Genomic DNA, 25,127 nt, shown 5'->3' on the forward strand with positions numbered 1-25,127 from the left:
TGTAGTTTCACTGATTGTAACAAATGCACCACTCTGGTATGGGGTGTTGACAGTTGGGGAGGCTGTGTGGCTATGGAGGCAGTGGGTATACAGGGACTCTATTTCCTGCTTAATTTTGCTATAAAACTAAAACTTGTCTGAAAAATAAATTTTTAAAAAAGTTATCCAGGACTTGATGCACAGAGAGGGCTAAGAATCCCTATCTGGTGATGAGGATGAAGTAGTTTTCCTTCTATATAGCGAAGCAGCAAATATCCTATTATATATAAACATCCCCTTTAGGTTAATCCCTCCCTCCCTCCCTCCCTTCCTTCTTTCCTTCCTTCCTCTCTCTCTCTTACTTTCTTCCCTCCCTCCCTCCCTCCCACCCTCTCTCTCTCTTTCTTTCTTTTTCCTCTCCCTAACCTCCCCTCCCAGTCCCTCCCCTCCCTTCTTTCTTTTCTATCTTTCTTTCTTTCTTTTTTTTTTTTTTTTTTGACAGAGTTTTGTTCTTGTTGCCCAGGCTGGAGTGCAATGGTGCAATCTCAGCTCACTGCAATCTCTGCCTCCCAGGTTCAAGGGATTTTCCTGCCTCAGCCTCCTGAGTAGCTGGGATTACAGGTGCCGGCCACCACACCCCCTAATTTTTTTTGTATTTTTAGTAGAGATGGGGTTTCACCATGTTGGCCAGTCTGATCTTGAACTCCCAATCTCAGGTGATCCACCTGCCTTGTTCTCCCAAAGTGCTGGGATTACAGGCATGAGCCACTGCGCCACTGCACCCAGCAGGTTAATTCATTTCATTTCTTTTTTTTTTTGAGACCAAGTTTTGTTCTTGTCGCCTAGGCGTGCAATGGCATGATCTCGGCTCACTACAACCTCCGCCTCCTGGGTTCAAGTGATTCTCCTGCCTCAGCCTCCCTAGTAGCTGGGATTTACAGGTGCCTGCCACCATGCCTGGCTAATTTTTGTATTTTTAGTAGAGACAGGGTTTCCCCATGTTGGCAAAGCTGGTCTCAAACTCCTGACCTCAGGTGATCTGCTTGCCTCGGCCTCCCAAAGTGCTGGGATTACAGGCGTGATCCACTGTGCCTGCAGGTTAATCCATTTCTTAACCTACGAGGGAGGTTACTGTCTACTACTCAGATTGAATACGGTGAAACCCCGTCTCTACTAAAAATACAAAATTAGCCAAATTTAATCCCAAACACTCTCTTTTCCTCTGAGATGGAGGAAAGGTGTAAATAAGAATCTCTTAGCTTTTTCAGTTCATTCTGGTTTGAGGCATGGAGTGCCACACTCTTACCGAAGCTCTGCAGCCTTCTGAGCACACTCCAATGAGCTTCTCTGTTCAAAATTTTCATCTTTAGACCACATTTTCTCAGGAGACTTAGGTGGCTCTTCCACTTGCACGGTATTGCTGGCCATGGTGTGGGCACTGTTAGGCATGCATAAACCAATGGGTTTAGCCATACTTACGACATTGCTGAAAGAAATTATACTGTTAGAACCAGAAATACTAAATACAAAAAGGATACTTCGAAACTGTTGTTACAGGAGTTCAGAACTGGGTTCTGACACATATAAAAAGAAGTTAAATGAGTCAGTAATCTTGGTACATGTCAAGGAAAATCTTATAAAATACAGCTTTCAAATGTCAAACAAAGACACAAAGGAATTATGGGCCAGGCGTGATGGCTCACACCTGTAATCCCAGCACTTTGGGAGGCTAAGGTGAGCGGATCACAAGGTCAGGAGTTGGAGACCAGCCTGGCCAACATAGTGAAACTCTGTCTCTACTAAAAATACAAAAATTTTGTGTAGTAGTCCCAGCTACTCGGGAGGCTGAGGCAGGAGAATCGCTTGAACCTGGAAGGCAGGGGTTGCCGTGAACCAAGATCACGCTACTGCACTCCAGCCTGGGCAACAGAGCAAGACTCCGTCTCAAAAAAAAAGGAATTAATTATGACCTAAGGAAAAAAATATAAATGGAAATAGAGGGAATACTTTCAATTGAGAAAAGGACTTTTATTTTCATTTCCTCAGAGAACAGAGAGAAGCTTGTTTTCCATTTTTAAGCAATGAAGTTGGAATTTGACCTAGGGTTGACTTTCATCTTCCCTGATCATGCTGAAAAGACTCAAATCACCAACATTCACTTGTGATATCTTTCTAATTAAAGTGGCAGGAATAACAACATGGGATAAATAAGAAGAACTCACAGTTCGCTGCGTTCACTGGCTATTTCACCTCCGTTTTCATTTGTCGCATGCTCCTTAAACGATGGAGGGGCTGTGTAGCTCAGCCTGTCCCTTGGCCCTAAAAGTTTAGACAGAAGATACAGACTCTGGCAACAGTACCCTCCGGAACACCAAGTGCTGAAACTGGAACGTGAAGGGCTGGATATAGAGAGTCTTGAGACCTGGGTGAAACCCTTATATGACAACTGGTCCCCGAGGAACAGTTTTTTTTTTCACTCTTGCAAAACAAGTGAGTAAGTACAAATAGGAAGAAAAAAGAAAGGTGGAAGCTTGTCCAGGGCAGAGACTGTGTGTCTAACTCTACCCATCTTTATCTGTAGTGCCCGGTACATAACCAGTGGCCAGCTATGCTGAACTGTTAAATGGAACTGAAATTTAAATTCATGCGAGTTTTCTACTTTCAGTTGTTTTCGCAAACATTTGGTTGTCTGGAGTACGGAACTTGAAATGATCAGACCATACTAAGCAAAATAAGTGAGTACTTATTAATAAAATAAGAGTACTTAATGAAATGCTGTGTGTAGATTTCCTTTACCTAGGTTACTCATTCCTGATTTAGGGCCATGAGAATGAGGTGTCTACTCTAGATATTCAACGTTCAGTTTTCTTTTTGGGGGTTTTGTTTTGTTTGTTTGTTTTTTGAGGCAGAGTGTCACTCTGTTGCCCAGGCTGGAGTGCACTGTGCCATTTGGGCTCCCTGCAGCGTCTGCCTCCCAGGCTCAAGTGATCCTCCCACATCAGCTTCCCAAGTAGGAGGGACTCAGGCATGTGCCACCAGGCTTGGCTAATTTTTTTTTTTTTTTTTTTTTTTTTTTTGAGACGGAGTCCTGCTCTGTTGCCAGGCTGGAGTGCAGTGGCACAATCTCAGCTCACTGCAACCTCTGCCTCCCGAGTTCAAGTGATTCTCCTGCCTCAACCTCTCAAATAACTGGGACTACAGGTGCCTGCCACCACGCCCAGCTAATTTTTGTATTTTTATTAGAGATGGGGTATCACCATGTTGGCCAGGATGGTCTCGATCTCCTGACCTATTGTCTGATTCTGCCCTCAGCGGTACTCCATGGTGAATTTAGAATTTTGAATCTGATATCCCACTCAGGAAAAAAAGATTTTAGGGAGGCAGAAAGGAGGGAGTGAGAACAAAAGAACAAAATGGGGTGGTGGGCAGAAGAAGGCAGTGAGGAAAACGTGTCTGGCACATCAGTCCTTCCCAGTGTCTGAGTCCTGTAGGGGATGTGGCCTTAAATCTCACCCCTTTTGGGTTTCTCCGACACCGGTGCACCGGCTGTGTGGAGCTGTCTGTGTCCCACGTGGACGCGAGGCTGGGCGCGGCGGGGGCTGACAGAGCCGAGGCGGTGCAACTGCCCTTGCAGTCGGTGCATCTGGGGGCGCTGGTGCATGGAGAGGCGCTGCCGCCACCCTGCGTTCTGCCCGCGCCTTGTGGTCTCCGATAGCGGCGCCGCCGCCTCCGCGACCCGCAGGTCCCGGCCAGCAGCGGTCAACCGCAGCAAGGTCGTCCTCAGCCTGTGGACAGAGCACGTGGCTTCTCCTTTCCCTCTCACGACAGTTATTATTTCTACAGTTTATTTGGAACAAATAATCACGAAATGATCTATGATATGTATTCATCTACTGTGTTTTTTTTTTTTTTTTTTTTTTGGATGAGACGGAGATTTATTCTTGTTGCAAAGGCTGAAGTGCAGTGGCGCGATCTCGGCTCACCGCATCCTCCCCCTCTCAGGTTCAAGAGAGTCTCCTGCCTCAGCCTCCCGAGTAGCTGGGATTACAGGCAAGTGTCACCGCTCGGCTAATTTTGTATTTTTAGTAGAGACAGGGTTTCACCGTATTGCCGAGGCTGATCTCGAACTCCTGACCTCAGGTGAGCCGCACGCCTCGGCCTCCCAAAGTGCTGGGAGTAAGGTGTGAGCCACCGTGCCTGGCCTACTGTGATCTATTAATCACACTTTTGAAAGATTAACCTTCTGTCCCCAATACACTGTAACTTTTTGAGGGCAGGGCCATTGTGGTACCTGTCTTTATTCTGTTGCAGTGATTACACCCTTACCTTAGTAAAAAAAAAAAAAAAAAAAAAAAATGAAAGCTGGGCCACTACCCCAATATGTTTGTGTGCATTTAAAAAATCATATATCGGCCGGGCGCGGTGGCTCACGCCTGTAATCCCAGCACTTTGGGAGGCCGAGGCTGGTGGATCACGAGGTCAGGAGATCGAGATCATCCTGGCTAACATGGTGAAACCCCGTCTCTACTAAAAATACAAAAAACTAGCCGGGCGTGGTGACGGGCGGCTGTAGTCCCAGCTACTTGGAGGCTGAGGCGGGAGAATGGTGTGAACCCGGGAGGTGGAGCTTGCATTGAGCCGAGATCATTCCACTGCACTCCAGCCTGGGTGACACAGCGAGACTCCGTCTCAAAAAAAAAAAAAAAAAAAAAAGGCCGGGCGCGGTGGCTCAAGCCTGTAATCCCAGCACTTTGGGAGGCCGAGACTGGTGCATCACGAGGTCAGGAGATTGAGACCATCCTGGCTAACATGGTGAAACCCCGTCTCTACTGAAAAATACGAAAAACTAGCCGGGCGAGGTGGCGGGCACCTGTAGTCCCAGCTACTCGGGAGGCTGAGGCAGGAGAATGGCGTGAACCTGGGAGGCGGAGCTTGCAGTGAGCTGAGATCCGGCCACTGCACTCCAGCCTGGGCGACAGAGCGAGACTCCCTCTCAAAAAAAAAAAAAAAAAAAATTACATATCAACTTATTTTTGTACTAATAAATTATAGTCATTATAAAACAAAATATGTATTTTTAAAGGGGTGACAAATATAAATAACAATTTTAATATGTACTTTTTCTATCCCACTTGTCTGCAGACCCCTGAACATGTGCTCCAAATTAAGGAGCTTATAAAACTCCTTTATAACTTTTAGTAACAATTTTTGTTATCTTGACCTAAAATCATGGTTTTTTACTACTATCTGATTCTATGCTCTCACTGTGCTATGGCCTGAATTGTGTCCCCACTCAAAATTCTTATGTTGAAGCCTTAACCCCCAACGTGACTGTATCTGGACATTCGGTGTTTCGGAGGTTTTGTTTTTTTTTTTTTATTTGAGACAGAGTTTTGCTCTTGTTGCCCAGGCTGGAGTGCAATGGTGCGATCTCAGCTCACCACAGCCTCTGCCTCCCAAGTTCGAGTGATTCTCCTGCCTCAGCCTCCCAAGTAGCTGGGATTACAGGCATGCGCCACCAGGCCTAACCACAAAATACTAATTTTGTATTTTTAGTAGAGACGGGGTTTCTCCATGTTGGTCAGGCTGATCTCGAACTCCTGACCTTAAGTGATTTGCCCGCCTTGGCCTCCCAAAGTGTTGGGATTACATGCGTGAGCCACCGCACTAGGCCTTTGGAGGTTAAGTTTAAATGAATTCACAAGGGTGGGACCCTAACTGGATAGGACTGTGACCTTGTAACAAGAGATCCCCCTCTCCCACCTCCCAAGACACAGTGAGAAAGCAGCAGTCGGCAAGCTAGAAAGATGGCCCACACCAGGATCCGACCATGCTGGCACTTTGATCTCAGACTTCCAGCTTCAGAACTCTGAGAAAACCAATGTCTGTTGGTTAAGCCACCCAGTCTGTGGTATTTTATTGTGGTATCCTGAGCTGACTAAGACACACTGCCCGCCTGTTCTAATATTTACTAACTGTAGCTTTGGGCATATCACTTAACCTTTCTGTGCTCAGTTTCCTCATTTATAAATAAAGATAAATAGCAAAAGATAAAAGCAGTAGATTGTTGTGAGGATTAATAAGCTTATATATATATATAAAATGCTTAGAACAGTGGGGGTACACTGTAAGGGCTTCAGGTGTTAGTTATTATTATTACATATCATTATACCCAGATAAAGAAAACAAGGTGTAAAATAGCTATATAACTTGCCCAAAGCCAGGGGCATAGAATCCAGATTAACCATTTAGCATCCATAATCTCAAGTACTCTTTGATCATTGGCCAAGAAACAAGATTTTTTGGCCCATACAACCTTCTGACTTCACTCAAGTCACTAGATTCTCGAGTCCTCCACAAGAAAAAAAAAAAAAAAAAAAAATCGGCCCTTTGCAGTGGCTCACGCCTGTAATCCTAGCACTTTGGGGCCGAGGTGGGCGGATCACCTGAGGTCAGGAGTTCGAGACCAGCCTGACCAACATGGAGAAACCCCGTCTCTATTAAAAATATAAAATTAGCTGCGCGTGGTGGCATATGCCTGTAATCCCAGCTCCTCAGGAGGCAGAGGCAGGAGAATCGCTCGAACCTGGGAGGCAGAGGTTGCGGTGAGCCAAGATCGCACCATTGCACTCTAGCCTGGGCAACAAGAGTGAAACTCCTGTCTCAAAAGAAAAAAAAAGAAAAAGAAAAATCACCAACTCTGAAGAGTACTGATCCACAATGGAGGCCTATAATCGTGCAGATTTTTTTTTTTTTTTTTTATGAGACAGTGTCTCGCTCTGTCAACCAGGCTGGAGCACAGTGGTGCAATCTCGGCTCACTACAGCCTCAGCCTACCGGGTTCAAGCGATTCTCCAGCCTCAGCCTCCCGAGTAGCAGGGATTACAGGCACCTGCCACCACTCCCAGCTATTTTTTTAATTTTTACTAGACATGGGGTTTCACCGTGTTGGCCAGGCTGGTCTTTAACTCCTGACCTAGTGATCCACCCACCTCGGCTTTCCAAAGTACTAGGATTACAGGCATGAGCCACTGCGCCCTTGCCAATCCTGCAGATTCTAAACAAAGCTCTTAATCACTCCTGGGGGTTACAATGAGAAAGCAAAACACTGCCCTTAACATTAGGAAACTGGTCTGACACAACTAGTCCTCAGTGTTGTTTGAAGCTAGTCTGTGCTATCTCCATTTGTTTTTGTTTTGAGACGGAATCTCACTCTGTCACCCAGGCTGGAATGCAGTGGCGCAATCCTCACTTACTACAACCTCCGCCCCCTGGGTTCAAGTGATTCTCTTGCCTCAGCCTCCCGAGTAGCTGGGATTACAGGCACCCACCACCACGTCTGGATAATCTTTGTATTTTTAGTAGAGACGGGGTTTCACCATGTTGGCCAGGCTGGTCTCGAACTCCTGACCTCAGGTGATCCGCCCGCCTCAGCCTCCCAAAGTGTTGGAAATACAGGCATAAACCACCGTGCCCGGCCACTATTCTTTTGGACACCTCACAGAACATCAACATGAAACAAGTTCACTCCAAAAGCATGATAGAGTGATATAAAACAAGTCCACTGCCTAATTTTGTCTATGTACAGACAAAATTAGTATCACTGCCATCCACAAAATACCAAACATCCTTCTCTCCAGGTTAATATGAGTGACTGCAACTTCTTTACCAATCATGGTTTCAGCCTTGCACTAGTCTACCGTCCCTGTAGATAAGATTTATTGATACTTGAGTCCAGGAAGTTGAGGCTAAAGTGAGCTGAGACTGCACCACTGCACTCCAGCCTGTGTACCAGAGTGAGACCCTATCTAAGAAAGAAAGAAAGAAGAAAGGAAGAAAGAAAGGAAGAAGAAAGAAAGAAAGAAAGAAAGAAAGAAAGAAAGAAAGAAAGAAAGAAAGAAAGAAAGAAAGAATAATTTATTGAGATACCAAAACATAGAATTGTGCTTGCTTTCTGACAGCACGAAATCTGGAGCAAACCCCTGTTTCCTTGGATCCTCCCCCAAAATCACCCAATCAAACAAAGCTTAGATACTATAATAAGGTCTAACACATGTGCTGAGATGCCTTTAGTTCCCCCCTGGTGTGCATTTTCTCTAGCTGTAATGAATAAGCCCAACTTGCTCAACTACAGGTATGTTCCTGGTGGTCTTTGGCTGGAAGGCATTGACACCAGTATCTTCAAAATGTGTCCTAAACATAGACTCCAGACTTTCAGAACTCCCATTTTTCCCATCTGTTTACCTTCCCTCACCTCTGTCTCAGATTTCTTTCTAGGTCCCCATTTTCTAAAGTAAGAAATCTAAGATCACTGTATATAATAATATGTTTTGAAGTTAAGAGTTTTCCCCTCTGGGACAGGCGCGGTGGCTCACGTCTGTAATCACAGCACTTTGGGAGGCCAAGGCAGGCGGATCACTTGAGGCAAGGAGTTCGAGACCAGCCTGGTCAACATGGTGAAACCCTGTCTCTACTAAGAATACAAAAATTAGTCAGGCATGGTGGCACATGCTTGTAATCCCAGTTACTGGGGAGGCTGAGGCAGGAGAATCACTTGAACCTGGGAGGCGGAGACTGCCGGTGAGCCAAGATTGTGCCACTACACTCAAGCCTGGGTGACATAGCAAGACTCTTGTCTCAAAAACAAAAACAAAAAAAAAGAAGAATTTCCACCTCTGTTATGCACTAGGTGTGATCTCAGGCAACTTATTTAACCTCTTTATGCTTCCTTTTTCTCTTAATAATACCTCTTCAGACTATTAAATGAATTAATACTATTTATTTTTTTTTTTAGATGGAGTCTTGCTCTTGTCGCCCAGGCTGGAGTACAATGGCATACTTTCAGTTCACTGCAACGTCTGCCTCCTGGGTTCAAGGGTTTCTGCTTCAGCCTCCTGAGTAGCTGCAATTACAGGCGCCCACCACCATGCCCAGCTAATTTTTGTATTTTTAGTAGAGATGGGGTTTCACCATGTTGATCAGGCCGGTCTTGAACTCCCAACCTCGTGATCCATCCGCCTCGGCCTCCCAAAGTACTGGAATTACAGGCATGAGCCACTGTGCCTGGCTAATTAATACTATTTCTAATAAATAAACTGACTGGGCACGATGGCTCATGCCTGTAGTCCTAGCACTTTGGGAGTCTAAGGTGGGGGGATCATTTGAGGTTAGGAGTTTGAGACCAGCCTAGCCAACATGGTGAAACCCTATCTCTACTAAAAATATAAATATTAAGGCCTGGCGCAGTGGCTAACGCCTGTAATCCCAGCACTTTGGGAGGCCGAGGCGGGTGGATCACTTGAGGTCAGGAGAGTTTGAGACTACCCTGGCCAACAGGGTGAAACCCCATCTCTACTAAAAAAAAAAAAAAAAAAAAAAAATTAGCTGGGTATGGCTGGAAACGGTGGCTCACACCTGGAATCCTAGCGCTTTGGGAGGCCGAGGCGGGCTGATTGCTGGAGCTCGGGAGTTTGAGACCAGCCTGGGCAGCACAGCGAAAACCCCATTTCTACTAAAATACAAAAAAAAAAATGTAGCTGGGCATGGCAGTGGGCACCTGTAGTCCCAGCTACTAAGGAGGCTGAGATAGGAGAATCGCTTGAATCTAGGAGGCGGAAGTTGCAGTGAGCCGAGATCGCACCTCTGCACTCCAACCTGGGCTACAGATGGAGACTCCGTCTCAAAAAAAAAAAAAAAAAAAAAAAAAAAAAATTAGCTAGCCATGGTGGTGTGTGCCTGTAGTCCCAGCTACTTGGGAGGCTGAGACGGGAGAATTGCTTGAACCTGGGAGGTGGAGGTTGCAGTGAGCTGAGATTGCGCCACTGCATTCCAGCTTGGGCAATGGCACAAGGCTTCATCTCAAAAAAAAAAAAAAAAATTAATCTGATGTGGTGGTGCAAGCTGGTAATCGCAGCTACTCAGGAGGCTGAGGCAGGAGAATTGCTTGAACCCAGTAGGCAGAGGTTGCAGTGAGCTGAGATCACACCACTGCACTCCAACCCAAACAGAGTGAGACTCTGTCTCAAAAAAAAAATAAAAATAGGCCAGGCGCAGTGGCTCACAGCTGTAATTAAGCACTTTGGGAGGCCGAAGCAGGTGGATCACCTGAGGTCAGGAGTTCCAGACCAGCCTGACCAACATGGAGAAACCCTGTCTATATTAAAAATACAAAATTAGCTGGGCATGGTGGCGCATGCCTGTAATCCCAGCTACTCAGGAGGCTGAGGCAGGAGAATCACTTGAATCCTGGAGGCCAAGGGTGTGGTGAGCTGACATCACGCCATTGCACTCTAGCCTGGGCAACAAGAGCGAAACTCCATCTCAAAAAAAAAAAAAAAAATTCTCAAAAATAAATAAATAAATAAATAGGTAGCACTTACAACATGCCTGCACGTTTTGTTTTGCAAATAAAGACCCCTTCTTTTGCTTGCCCCTGCAGCCTTCTTTCCTCTGAGATTTTGACCATGCCTTTGGTCTCCATTCCCTCTTTTGTGACCAGCGGAGGAACCTGTCCAGTCTCTTATTCTGTGGGCTGAAATAGTATCACCCAAGCTATTAATGATGCTCTGTGGCCTGTGGTCACAATCTGTCGACATGTTTGACAAAAAAATTGACTAAAGAAATATTGCATCAAAAATTATTTTTGGGTCTGGCACAGTGGTTCACATCTGTAAACCCAGCACTTTGGGAGGCCGAGGTGGGTGCATCATCTGAGGTCAGGAGTTCAAAGTTCAAGACCAACCTGGCCAACACGGCGAATCCCCATCTCTACTAAAGATACAAAATTAGCTGGGCGTGGTGACACATGCCCATAATCATAGCTACGTGGGAGGCTGAGGCAGGAGAATTGTTTGAATCTGGGAGGTGGAGGTTGCAGTGAGCCGAGATGACACCACTGCATTCCAGCCTGGGCAACAGAGCAAGACTGCGTCTCAAAAAAAAAAATTAAGGAGTACCTTTTGATCTCATCCTGTTGCTTCCAAGAAAGCTCCTTCACCAACATGTGATCCTCACGAAGTCGAAAGAAACTGTCCTCCAGTTCCTCCCGGTTCATCCTGCTCAAGTGTGGTTGAGTTTTCATATTCTTACCTAAAGTCCCAGAAGACAGTAAATGGACAGTATTTTTACACGTATTTTTTTAACGTTTTAGATCTCTCATCACATCTTGTCTGGAGAGCATAAATCTATCTTTAGTCAAGTATTTATAAGGAAATTCAGGAAGTATGAGAAATGACTCCGGGCCAGGTGCAGTGGCTCACACCTGAAATCCCAGCACTTTGGGAAGCTGAGGCGGGCAGATCATGAGGTCAGGAGTTCAAGTCCAGCCTGACCAACGTGTTGAAACCCCGTCTCTACTAAAAATACAAAATTAGCCGGGCGTGGTGGCACGTGCCTGTAATCCCAGCTACTCAGGAGGTTGAGGCAGGAGAATTGCTTGAGCCTGGGAGGTGGAGTTTGCCATGACCCGAGATCGTGCCACTATACTCCACCCTGGGTGACAGAGCAAGACGCCGTCTTGGAAAAAAAAAAACAAAAACCAGAAATGGCTCCTACTGGGTCCCTAGAGACTATTTTCTATATTATTACAGCATGAGGTATGACTCTACCTTCCATCTAAAAAGTACATTCTCTAGATAAAAATATATCCAATTAGGCTTTTATTCTACTTAATTTTTCTTTTTAGTTCCTTTTTTTTTTTTTTTTTTGAGACAGGGTCTCACTCATCCAGTCTAGAGTACAGTGGCGTGATCTTGGCTCACTGCAACCTCTGCCTCCCAGGTTCAAGTGATTCTCCTGCCTCAGCCTCCAGAGTATCTGGGATTACAGGTGCCCGCCACCACACCCAGCTAATTTTTGTATTTTCCGTAGAGACAGGGTTTCACCATGTTGGCCAGGCTGGTCTCCAACTCCTGACCTCAGGTGATCCACCTGCCTCGGCCTCCCAGAGTGCTGGGATTACAGGCATAAGCCACCGTGCCCAGCCTATTCTAGTTTTTTCTCCTTACTAGATTATTTGGACCTATACAAGGATTGTTCCCATGACTGTCTTTAAAAACCCAGTAAGGAAAAGGATAAAAACTTTTCTTGATTACCAAGAACCATCTCATTTGTTTTTTTGGTCAGGAGAAACTGTCCCCAAAGCTGCCTCCTAGGACAAGAGCCTCTGCTTGCTCTAAGCAGAGGAAATGAGAGCACACTTTTCAGTGTGAGTGTTCACTGGCCCGTGTCTGCTCTGATCTTATGGTAAATGGGAACCATATTGTTTATTTATTTATTTATTTTTTGAGACAGAGTTTCGCTCTTTTTGCCCAGGCTAGAGTGCAATGGTGCAATCTCGGCTCACTGCAACCTCTGCCTCCCAGGTTCAAGCAATTCTCCTACCTCAACCTCCAAAGTAGCTGGGATTACAGGCACCTGCTATTTTTTTGTATTTTTAATAGAGACAGGGTTTCACCATGTTGTCCAGGATGGTCTCGATCTCTTGACCTCGTAATCCACCCATCTCGGCCTCCCAAAGTGCTGGGATTACAGGTGTGAGCCACTGCGCCTGGCTAATTATTTTTTTTGACACAGAGTCTCTCACTGTTGCCCAGGCTGGAGTGTAGTGACACTATCTTGGCTCACTGCAACCTCCATCTCCCAGGTTCAAGCAATTCTTGTGTCTCAGCCTCTCGAGTAGCTGGGATTACAGGCACGGGCTATCATGGCCAGCTAATTTTTGTATTTTTAGTAGAGATGAGGTTTTACCATGTTGGCCAGGCTGGTCTCGAACTTCTGACCTCAGGTGATCCACCCGCCTCAGCCCCCCAAAGTGCTGGGATTACAGATGTGAGCCACTGCGGCCAATGTTTAAATTTTTTTATAGTGACAAGGTCTCACCATGTTGCCCCGGCTGGGCTCAAGTGATCCTCCTGCCTTGGCCTCCCAATGTGCTGAGATTACAAGCATAAGCCACTGGCCAGATTAATTTTTGAATATATGCTATAAAAATATTCCCTTTAATGTGGTTTTATCTATTTGTAATATCAAATTTTTTTTCTCCGAAAACAATGTTTCTGAGGTAAATTCAAGGTGCTTAGAATGAAAAACAGAAAAAAAAAAATACAACTTCCAAACCAAAGAACCTGCAAAATAATGTTGCTAGGTAAACTAGGAAAGTAAGGTCACTAGGAAGAAAATTGTAACATGACTAGATGCCTTTATAAAAATCTTTATTTATGACAAATATTTAGGCCGGATGCAGTGGCTCATGCCTGTGATTAAAGACTTTGGGAGGCTATGGTGGGCAGACAGCTTGAGTTCAGGAGTTTGAGACCAGACTGGGCAAAACAGTGAAATCCCTCTCTACAAAAAAATACAAAAATTGACTGGGCACAGTGGCTCATGCCTGTAATCCCAGCACTTTGAGAGGCTGAGGCGGCTGGATCACGAGTTCGGGAGTTTGAGACCAGCCTGACCAACATGGTGAAACCCCGTCTCTACTAAAAATACAAACATTAGCTGGGCATGGTGACACGCACCTGTAATCCCAGCTACTTGGGAGGCTGAGGCAGGAGAATCGCTTGAACCCGGGAGGCGGAGGTTGCAGTGGGCCAAGATCACACCATTGCACTCCAACCTGGGAAACAAAAGTGAGACCCCATCTCAACAAAAAACAAAAAAAAAAACAGAAAACAAAAATTAGCTGGGCGTGGTGGCATGCGCCTGTAGTCCTAGCTACTTAGAAGGCTGAGGCTGGAGGATCGCTTGAGTCTGGGGAGGCAGAGGTTGCAGTAAGCCAAGATCGCACCACTGCACTCCAGCTTGGGTGACAGAACAAGACCCTGTCTCCAAAAGAAAAAAAAAAAAAGGAATACTTCATTTACTTTTAGTTACTTCATAAATGACAGAAGTAAAATTGGACATGTGTGTAATGAAACCTAAAAAAGCTTATTTTTTTCACAAAATAAACTTGTAAATATCCCCCTTTCTCATCTTTTATTTTTCTTTTATGGTACCGAAGAAAAATATTGAATTCTTTTAGCTTTTTGGATATGTGGGTGGCTTCCAAACTGACTGGAACTCCAGGTAGGTAGTTCCTGAACAAGGGTTTCCTGCCACTATGACTCTTCTAACTTGAAAAATTATCTCAGTCAGTTCATGTTTCATGGACTTTGGGGAACAGTTAAAGCTTTGAGAGGCACAAAATTCTCAACTGTGTCCAAAATATACAAAGAATTTTTTTTTTTTTTTGAGACGGAATCTAGCTCTGTCGCCCAGGCTGGAGTGCAGTGGCGCTATCTCTGCTCACTGCAAGCTCCGCCTCCCGGGTTCACGCCATTCTCCTGCCTCAGCCTCCCGAGTAGCTGGGACTACAGGCGCCCGCCACCTCGCCCGGCTAATTTTTTTTTTTGTATTTTTAGTAGAGACGGGGTTTCACTGTGTTAGCTAGGATGGTCTCAATCTCCTGACCTCGTGATCCATCCGCCTCAGCCTCCCAAAGTGCTGGGATTACAGGCGCGAGCCACCGCGCCTAGCCTTAACTTTTTCTATTTTTAGAATAGATGGGTTTTCACTGTTCTGACCAGGCTAGTCTCGAACTCCTTACCTCAGGTGATCCACCCGCATTGGCTTCCCAAAGTGGTGGGATTACATGCGTGAGTCACTTTGCCCAGCCGAGAAAGAATACATTTTTTAAAAATACAATGAGTCCGGGCGCGGTGGCTCAAACCTGTAATCCCTGCACTTTGGGAGGCCGAGACGGGCGGATCACGAGGTCAGGAGATCGAGACCATCCTGGCTAACACGGTGAAACCCCGTCTCTACTAAAAAATACAAAAAACTAGCCGGGCGTGGTGGCGGGTGCCTGTAGTCCCAGCTACTCGGGAGGCTGAGGCAGGAGAATGGCGTGAACCCGGGAGGCGGAGCTTGCAGTGAGCTGAGATCTGGCCACTGCACTCCGGCCTGGGCGACAGAGCGACACTACGTCTCAAAAAAAAAAAAAAAGAAAAAAAAAATACAATGAGATAACACCTCAGTTACAAACAAAACAAGGGTTGGTGAGAAAGTGAAGAAATTGGAAGCATCATACACGCTGGTAGGTGCCACTGCTTTGGAAAATAGCCTGGCAGTTCCTCAAAATGTTAAACTAGTGTTACCATATGACCCAGCAATTCTATGTCTAGATTTGTGCTTAGGAGAAATAAAAACCGGCGCCAGGTGCGGTGGCTTCTGCCTGTAATCCCAGCACTTTGAGAGGCTGAGGCGGGCAGATCACTTGAGGCCAGGAGTTGGAGACCAGCCTGGCCAACATGGTGAAACCCTGTCTCTACTAAAAATATGAAAATTAGCCAGGCATGGTGGCAGGCACCTGTAATCCCAGCTACTTGGGTGACTGAGGCAGGAGAATCACTTGAACCCGGGAGACAGAGGTTGCAGTGAGCTGAGATCACACCACTGCACTCCAGCCTAGGTGACAAGGCAAGAATCTGTCTCAAAAAAAAAAAAAAAAAAAAAAATGCTGCTATGAACATTCTGGTATATGTCTCCTGGCACATATGTGCAAGAGTTAATTTCTGCTAATTTTTAACTCCCAACCTCAGGTGATCTGCCTGCCTCAGCCTCTCAAAGTGCTGGGATTACAGGCGTAAACCACCATGCCCAGCCAATTTCTGCAAATTTTATACTCAAAAGTAGAGTTACATGTTAAACTTTAGTAGATAATGGCAAATATTTTCCAAAGTGGTTGCATCATTTATATACTTATGGGCAGTGCATAAAGTGCCCTATCCTCAAAAAATAATTTTATAGAAGTGAAGTCAAGTGAAAATAGAATCAACAGTAGCCATGATTGGGATTGAGGGATGGGAAAGTGGAGCAAAATTACAAAAATACTTTTTTGTTGTTGTTTTAGAGACAGGGTACTGCTATGTTGCCCAGACTGATCTTGAACTCCGGGCCTCAGGTGATCCTCCCACCTCAGCCTCGAGTAGCTGGTACAGGTGTGAGCCACCACACCTGGCCAAAGTTACAAAAATATCTTTTTTTTTTTTTTTTTTTTTTTTTTGAGACAGAATCTTGCTCTGGAGTGAAACTCCATTTCAAAAAAAAAAAAAAAAGAATTTAAGAATAAAATGTGAGAAGAGGGCCAGGCACAGTGGCTCACACCTGTAATCCCAGCCCTTTGGGAGGCTGAGGAGGGCAGATCACTTAAGGTCAGGAGTTCGAGACCAGCCTGGTCATCATGGTGAAATCTTGTGTTTACTAAAAATCCAAAAACTAGCCAGGCGTGGTGGTGCACACCTGTAATCCCAGCTACTTGGGAGGCTAAGACAGGAGAATCGCTTGAACCCAGGAGTTGGAGGCTGCAGTGAGCTGAGATTGTGCCACTGTGCTCCAGCCTGGGTTACAAAGTGAGACTCCATCTCAAAAAAAAAAAAAAAGTGAGAAGACTGAAGAAAAGAGCTGAAAGTAAATCAGTTTCTGTGAAGGCCAGCAAAATGTTCTACAATGAGAGTTCTTTTAATTCTAAAAGGTGTCCATCCTCAGGTGTAGAAGTTACCTTTTGAGGCTGGTAGCACCAGAGGTATTGCATCTGTGTCTCTAACTGGCAAGTCTTCTGATGTAGGGTCCACCAGATGTGACATGATCTCTGTTCCCAAGTTGTAAGAGATCCCAGAAGACACTGAAATAAAGGAAACGTCCAGTCAATTACATGCAACTTTAGGATGTCTTCTGAAACATGCACATAAGTTGCAACAGGAATTTCTCAGCACTGTCATGATGGAGTATGCCATGTCAGAGTCATTCTTATGGTAGTGTGGACAACTCTATACTAAAGAGTAACAACAAGTATTCAGTAGTAATGACTTTATTCAAAATGAAAATCAGTTTTTATGATTATAGAATTGATGGATATCATTTCAGATCATTTTTTAAGTGTCTGCTCAGCCTGGAAGCCAATGACCATCCCTTTTCTCTGCGAAATGGGCCTCTATCCCTCTTGCCACTCAATTTACAGGGACTAACTTCCCAGGAATCAGTTTTTAGTCCATAATCCAGTCCCCGAAGCCATTGCTGATTGGACCAGGGTTAATCAAATGACCCAAGACAAATGACCCACGCTGAACCAATCAGATTATATCTCCTAGGAGGTTGAAAATAAAACTGAGAAGTTTAAATTAGCCTCTGGGGATGGCTAGAACTGTTATGTAAACTTGGGAGCTCTGAAATGACCATATTCAGCTCTGTGGCCTGAATAATCAGGAAATCCTATCTGTAGAGTTGCCTCATACTCTGGCCAACACTCTTTTTCCTGGATGATAGTATCCAGTCTAGCCGGGATTATAGGCACCCACTACTGTGCCCAGCTAATTTTTGTATTTTTGGTAGAGATAGAGTTTTACTGTGTTGACAAAACTGGTCTTGAACTGCTGACTTTAGGTGATCTACCCGCCTTGGCCTCCCAAAGTGTTGGGATTACAGGCGTGAGCCACAGTGCCTGGCCTCTTTCTCTTCCTTTTTTCTTCTTTTTCTTTCTTCTCTTCTTTTTCTTTTCTCTTTCTTTTCTTTCCTTCCTTCGTTGCCTGCCTGCCTTCCTTCCTTCCTTCCCTCCCTCCCTGCCTCTCTCCTTCCTTTCTTCCTTCCTTCCTTCCTCTCTCTCTTTTTCCATTTTTTCTTTTTTTTTTTTTTTTGAGATGGAATCTTGCTCTGTCGCCCAGGCTGGAGTGCAGTGGCCGGATCTCAGCTCACTGCAAGCTCCACTTCCCGGGTTTACGCCATTCTCCTGCCTCAGCCTCCCCAGTAGCTGGGACTACAGGCGCCCGCCACTGCGCCTGGCTAGTTTTTTTGTATTTTTTAGTAGAGACGGGGTTTCACCATGTTAGCCAGGATGGTCTCGATCTCCTGACCTCGTGATCCGCCCGTCTCGGCCTCCCAAAGTGCCGGGATTAGAGGCTTGAGCCACCATGCCTGGCCTCCATTTTTTCTTTCGGCAGGGTCTTATTCTGTTCCCCAGGCTGCAGTACAATAGCACAACCACATTTCACTACAGCCTCCACCTGGGCTTAAGTGACCTTCCAGCCTCTGCCTCCCAAAGTGCTAAGATTAAAGGCATGAGCCACCATGCCAGGCCTAGTCTCCTGACTTTAAATACTATGTATGTATATGCTTTTGTCTCCAAAATTTTTGTCTCCAGCTTCAGATTTGTACAATTTTGTTTTCTTTTTTTTTGTTCTGTCACCCAGGCTGCGGTGCAGTGGTGCAATCTCAGCTCACCACAACCTCCACCTGCTGGGTTCAAGCAATTCTCCTGCCTCAGCCTCCCAAGTAGCTGAGATTACAGGCATGTGCCACCATGTAAAAATTACATGCATGTAAAAATTACAATTATTTGTAATTTTAGTAGAGATGGGGTTTCACTGTGTTGCCCAGGCTGGTCTTGAACTCTTGGCCTCAGGTGATCTGCCTGCCTCACCCTCCCAAAATGCTGGGATGACAGGAGTCAGAACGCGACCAGCCCAATTTCCTATCTTTTTAAACATTTCTCTTGGCATGGCTACTAGATATCTCAAATTCACTTTTCCCAAACAGGAATTTTGATTTATCTTACCAGTCTCATCTTTTCCCAGTCTTTCCCTAGCTCCATAAATGCCACTACCATCCTACTAATCCTGCAGCCTTGATTCCTCCCTTTCCCTCATCCATTAGCATGTTCTCCAGGTTCTTCCTTTAAAACATGTATCAGCCAGGCACAGTGGTTCATGTCTGTAACCCCAGCACTTTGGGAGGTCAAGGCAGGCAGATCACCTGAGGTCAGGAGTTCAAGACCAGCCTAGCCAACGTGGTGAAACCCTGTCTACACTAAAAATACAAAAAATTAGCCAGGCATGGTGGCGGGTGCCTGTAATCCCAGCTACTCAGGAGGCTGAGGCAGAAGAATTGCTTGAACCTGGAAGGCGGAGGTTGCAGTGAGCTGAGATCATGCCATTGCACTCCAGCCGGGGCAACAAGAGTGAAACTGAAAAACAAACACAAACAAGAACAACATATAACCGCCTGTCTCCACCACTAAAATTCAAGTGATCTGTGTCTCTTTCCTCAACTACCACATTTTTAATGCTCTCCCCATTTTTCTCTCCCATCCTTCCTTATGTCTCCCTGAAACACCCGGAGTGACCTGTATAAAACAACCCAGTTCATAACATTTCCTTTCCAAAACTCCAAATGGCTTTTCATTAAAGTAAAATTTACACTATTTTTTTCCAGGGCCTGTAAAGCCCAACCTCATCTGATCCCCTTCTTACTCCTCCAATCATACCTTGTACCTTCCTTCCTCTAGCTCACAACACTCCTCACCACTTGCCTTCTCTTTGCTCTCCCAACCATCAAGCTCCTTCTTGCTCTTTTTTTTTTTTTTGAGATGGAGTCTCACTCTGTCACCCAGGCTGGGTGCAGTGGCGCAATCTCGGCTCACTGCAACCTCCACCTCCCGGGTTCAAGTGATTCTCCTGCCTCAGCCTCCCGAGTAGCTGGGACTACAGGCACGTGTCACCATGCCTGGCTAATTTTTTGTGTTTTTAGTAGAGACGGGGTCTCACCATGTTATCCAGGATGGTCTTGATCTCCTGATCTTGTGATCTGCCCGCCTTGGCCTCCCAAAGTGCTGGGATTACAGCCACTGCACCTGGCCTCCTTCTTGCTCTTTACTTGGCTGACTCCATCTGATCCTTTGGTCTCTCAAGCATCTTTTCATTTGCCAGGAGGCCTTTCTCTGACTTTGGTAGCTGAACTGAGCACTTCTCCTTCTCTTACTAGTCTTATACTCTGTCACCTCACCCTGTTTATTTCCCTTGTGACATTTACTATACACAGAAACTACCTTCATTTATTTATACTAGTTTATTGTCTGTCCCCTCACTAAAACAGAATGACTTTGAAGGCAGAAAAATGGTTTATGTTGTTTACCTCTATGGATGCAGTACTGAACAGTTATTGGCACACAGCAGGTACTCAATAAATAAACACTGAGTGTATGAAAAGAAGAATGAACGAACAAGAGAGAGAATGACACTGAGGGGCTGAAATGGGTCAAAAAGTTCTTAAAGCATTCTGTTCTTGATTCCAGTCTTTTCCGAGTTTGTCTCCAAAATTTACGTCTCAGCCGGGCGCAGTGGCTCATGCCTGTGTTCCCAACACTTTGGGAGGCTGAGGCAGGCGAATCATCTGAGGTCAGGAGTTGGAGACCAGCTTGGCCAACATGATGAAACCCCATCTCTAATAAAAATACAAAAATTTGCTAGGAATGGTGGCGTGTGCCTGTAATCCCAGTTACTCAGGAGTCTAAAGCAGGAGATTTGCTTGAACCCGGGAGGCGGAGGTTGCAGTGAGCCGAGATCATGCCACTGCACTCCAGCCTGGGTGACAAGAGAGAGATCCCATCTTGAAAAACAAAACAAAACAAAACAATTTACGTCTCCAGCCTTGACTTTCAGATTTGTACAAATGATTTTTAAACATTTCCCCTTTCAAACGTTTCCCCTAGTAAACATACTAGACAACTGAAACTCACCTTTCCCAAAGAGGAATTGTAATTTCTCTTACCAGTCTGATTGTTTCCCAGTCTTTCCCTATTTCCATAAATGTCACTATCTGGCTCTGTTCCTAACTTTAGGTTCTATAGTAGAGTCTTGTGTCCTATACAACAAATTCTCTGTTTTTGTTGAAGCCAGCTTGACTTGTCAACGGGAGAAGGGTGTTCAGAAGCTTATTTTGAACAAACAGAGAAATATAAAGAAAAAAGCAAAAAGTATAATGGAGAAATTCTATCACCTAGAGAAAACATAAACATTGTATTGATCTGCTTTCCAGACAATTTAACTTGAATTGGATAATTCATACTCTGTTCTGTAACATTTCATTTTTAAAAATCACAATAAATGGAGAGCATCTTTCCAATGTCGTAGTCTTAAATAGATCTATACAGATTTAATAACATGCCTATTTTAAGAAAGCTGAGGCCGGGCGCGGTGGCTCAAGCCTGTAATCCCAGCACTTTGGGAGGCCGAGACGGGCGGATCACGAGGTCAGGAGATCGAGACCATCCTGGCTAACATGGTGAAACCCCGTCTCTACTAAAAAATACAAAAACTAGCCGGGCGAGGTGGCGGGCGCCTGTAGTCCCAGCTACTCGGGAGGCTGAGGCAGGAGAATGGCGTAAACCTGGGAGGCGGAGCTTGCAGTGAGCTGAGATCCGGCCACTGCACTCCAGCCTGGGCAACCGAGCGAGACTCCATTTCAAAAAAAAAAAAAAAAAGAAAGCTGAATAATCACCCCAAAGTTTATGTACTTTCACATGTTAGACCTAGGATTACAAGTAAATCTCAGGCCAAGCACGGTGGCTCATGTTTGTAATCCCAACACTTTGGGAGGCTGAGGCGGGTGGATTACCTGCGGCCAGGAGTTCGAGACCAGTCTGGCCACATGACAAAAGTTAGCTGGACATGGTAACAGGCGCCTGTAATCCGGCTACTCGGGAGACTGAGACAGGAGAATCACTTGAACCCGGCAGGCGGAGATTCAGTGAGCCAAGATCATGCCACTGCACTCTAGCCTGGGCAAAGCAGAGCGAGACTGTATCTAAAAAAAAAAAAAAAAAAGTAAATCTCCATTTAGTTTACAAGTAAATCTCCATTTGAAGTACCATACATAGGGACTGGACACAGTGGCTCATGCCCATAATCCCAGCACTTTGGGAGGGTGAAGTGGGCAGATCACAAGGTCAGGAGTTTGAGACCAGCCTGGCTAACATGGTGAAACCCCATCTCTACTAAAAATACAAAAATTAAATGAGTGTGGTGGCACATGCCTGTAGTCCCAGCTGCTCAGGAGGCTGAGGCAGGAGAATCGCTGGAGCACAGAAGGTGGAGATTGCAGTGAGCCAAGATTACACCATTGCACTCCAGCCTGGGTGACAGTGTGAGACAGTATCTCACAAAATGTCTCAAAAAATAATAATAATAAATAAAACAAATGAAGTAGCATATGCAGGTTTACTTAGTCACCCAACTTCCTAGTTTCCTGTAGAAATGTAATGTGAAGAAAAAGGAAAGGTGACTGCATCATAAGCTTGGTCCCCTGGACCTGAAGCCATTTGCAAAAATGGAGCTGTAGTAGAAGGGATGCTATTGTTCTTTAATAACTGGGCCCAGAGTACACTGACACACCACCAAAGCTATGCAGCACTGTGGAGCAATTGAAAAGTACCATTAAAACTGAAGTCAGAGAAGCTCTAAGAATGAAATAGAGTTTATTGGAATGCCAGAGAAGAAAAGCTAGTTGAGACTGTCAGTGAAGGCGTGTTGAAGAAACATCCAAAATCCAATAAAGTGGCCAGATTTAATTTCTCAAGAAAAAAAAAAAGTGGAATGTAAATTCTAAAAGGGTTTATCAATTGTTTTGAACTCAACAGGATGAAAGACTAAAGAAATTTCCAGCCGGTATGGTGGCTCATGCCTGTTATCCCAGCACTATGGGAGGCCGAGGTGGGCTGATCATGATGTCAGGAGATCGAGACCATCCTGGCCAACACAGTGAAACCCCGTCTCTACTAAAATACAAAAAAATTAGCCGCGCATGGTGGTGCGTGCCTGTAGTCCCAGGTACTCAGGAGGCTGAGGCAGGGGAATCGCTTGAACCCGGGAGGCAGAGATTGCAGTGTTGCAGTGAGCCGAGATCATGCCACTGTACTCCAGCCTGGTGACAGAGCGAGACTCCGTCTCAAAAAAAAAAAAAAAAAAAATTCCTTTCAGTGATATTCAGAATTGCAGTGCACTTGGACAAGGGTAGGTTAGTGAGGATTAAGAACCCTTTACTAGTGATAGATGGATAGATGTATAAAGCCAGCTTGATGACATCAGCAATTAAAATTTTCTTTTTCTCTTTTTTTGAGACAAAGTATGGCATTGTTTCCTGGGCTGGAGTGCAATGGCTCAATCTCGGTTCACTGTAACCTCCGCTTCCTGGGTTCAAACAATTCTCCTGCCTCAGCCTCCAGAGTAGCTGGGATTACAGGTGCCTGCCACCATGCCCGGCTAATTTTTTGTATTTTTTAGTAGAGACGGTATTTCACCATGTTGGCCAGGCTGGTCTCGAACTCCTGACCTTGTGATCCACCAGCCTCGGTTTCCCAACGTGCTGGGATTACAGGCATGAGTCACCCCGCCTGGACTTCTTTTTTTTATTTTTTACACCCTGTATCACTGGGCAAGCATTTAAAATTTTGTAGTCAGTTCCCCTTACTTATTATTATTATTATTATTATTATTATTATTATTATTATTTTGAGACAGGGTCTCACTCTTTCGCCCAAGCTGGAGTGCAATGGTACGCTCTGATCTCACTGCAACCTCTGCTTCCAGGGTTCAAGCGATTCTCGTGTCTAAGCCCCCCAGGCAGCTGCAATTACAGGCGCAAGCCACTGTGCCCAGCTAATGTTTGTACTCTTAGTAGAGACAGGGTTTTGCCATGTTGACCAGACTGGTCTCGAACTCCTGATCTCAAGTGATCCACCTGCCTCAGCCTCCCAAAATGCTGAGATTACAGGTGTGAGCCAAGACGCCTGGTCCAAGAGTAGATTTTAAGTGTTCTCATCAAACACAAAAAATTGATGAGCATATGAGGTAATATATATTTTAATTAGCCCAAGATTGGGCAGGCGCAGGGGCTCACGCCTGTAATCCCAGCACTTTGGGAGGCCGAGGCAGGAAGATCACAAGGTCAAGAGATCGAGACCATCCTGGCCGTGGCCAACATGGTGAAACCCTATCCCTACTAAAAATACAAAAATTAGCCGGGCTTGGTGGCACGTGCCTATAGTCCCAGCTACTGGGGAGGCTGAGGCAGGAGAACTGCTTGAACCCGGGACGCGGAGGTTGCAGTGAGCCGAGATTGAGCCACTGCACTCCAGCCTCGTGACAGAGCAAGACCCTGTCTCAAAAAAAAAAAAAAAAAAAATTAGCCCAAGGTAGTCGTTTTCCACTATATATATTTTATATTTGAAATATATATATATTTCAAAGCAACAAATTTTACACAATAAATATATACAATTTCAAATTGTCAATTAAAAATTAATTTGAAAAGGAGTTTTATTCATTCTGCAGATAGTAGATACATTTCTGAGCATAAAAGCAATAGAATGAGAGCTATGGAAGAGCTTCAGGAAGATTCATCTACTATTAGCGATTTAGAAACTGGGGAGAGGACAGTGTTAAGAGGATATTGCTATAGTATAGGCAAGAGGTCTTGAACTAGGGAAGGATGAGGATAGGGAGATGGAAGAATAGGATGGATCATGAAGACACTGACGAAGGAGAATCAAAAGATGTGACAACTGTTTGGATGTGGGATAGAGTTAAGAGGGTGACAGGATTAAAGATGACTTGGTAATGTTGTGCCGGATGCCTGGGAGACTGGGGTACAACAGAAAATGAATAAACCAGGCCAGGCGTGGTGGCTCATGCCAATAATCCCAGCACTTTGGGAGGCTGAGGCGGGCGGATCACCTGAGGTCAGGAGTTTGAGACCAGCCTGACCAACATGGTGAATCCCCGTCTCCACTAAAAAATACAAAAATTGGCTGGGCATGGTGGTGTGTGCCTATACTGCCAGCTACTTGGGAGGCTGAGGCAGGAGAATCGCTTGAACCTGGGAGGCGGAGGTTGCAGTAAGCAGAGATAGTACCAGTGCACTCCAGCCTGGGTGACAGAGTGAGACTCTGTCTCAAAAGAAGAAAAGAAAAGAAAATGAGTAAACTTATTTCATTCTCTCAAAAACACCCCTAGGGAAGACATAGGAAACTGTAAATATGCATCAGATAGAAACTTACAGTTCTTGCTTGCTCCAGATAGCTGTCGCTAATTCTTTTCTCCCAATGTTCTGGTGTCCTTTAGTATTCTAGGTTCCAATCAGCTTGTCCTTCTGGCTTGTTGAAAGAGGAGCTAATCCAGTTCTGTTTAGCTTTTAAGATGTTAACTCTTTGTAGATCAGAGTGTGAAGGCTGTGCTTTTTCTCTATGCATGTTTGACTTGGAGAAAGATCAGCTTAAAGGTTCCTTAACAGATCCACTTCTCAACTAAAACTAAAGCTGAAAACACATTTGCAGGATTTGA

At 45.1% G+C, this 25,127-nt stretch overlaps 1 protein-coding gene across 1 annotated transcript in view; it reads right to left on the reverse strand.

Moving 5' to 3' along the window:
• Positions 1 to 24,921, reverse strand: part of RPGRIP1 (RPGR interacting protein 1) — a 74,694-nt gene extending 49,773 nt beyond the window's left edge. The window contains exons 1-6 of the mRNA XM_037987584.2: positions 24,845 to 24,921; positions 16,520 to 16,642; positions 10,935 to 11,067; positions 3,493 to 3,764; positions 2,202 to 2,298; positions 1,286 to 1,498 (exon numbers count right to left, since the gene is read on the reverse strand). Coding sequence (XP_037843512.2) covers positions 1,286 to 1,498; positions 2,202 to 2,298; positions 3,493 to 3,764; positions 10,935 to 11,067; positions 16,520 to 16,604 — 800 coding nt within the window. The 5' untranslated portion in view covers positions 16,605 to 16,642; positions 24,845 to 24,921. The remainder of the gene's footprint in view (positions 1 to 1,285; positions 1,499 to 2,201; positions 2,299 to 3,492; positions 3,765 to 10,934; positions 11,068 to 16,519; positions 16,643 to 24,844) is intronic.
• Positions 24,922 to 25,127: the final 206 nt, after the last annotated feature.

Source organism: Chlorocebus sabaeus, chromosome 29 (assembly GCF_047675955.1).
Source record: "Chlorocebus sabaeus isolate Y175 chromosome 29, mChlSab1.0.hap1, whole genome shotgun sequence".
In the NCBI taxonomy this organism is placed as follows: Eukaryota; Metazoa; Chordata; class Mammalia; order Primates; family Cercopithecidae; genus Chlorocebus; species Chlorocebus sabaeus.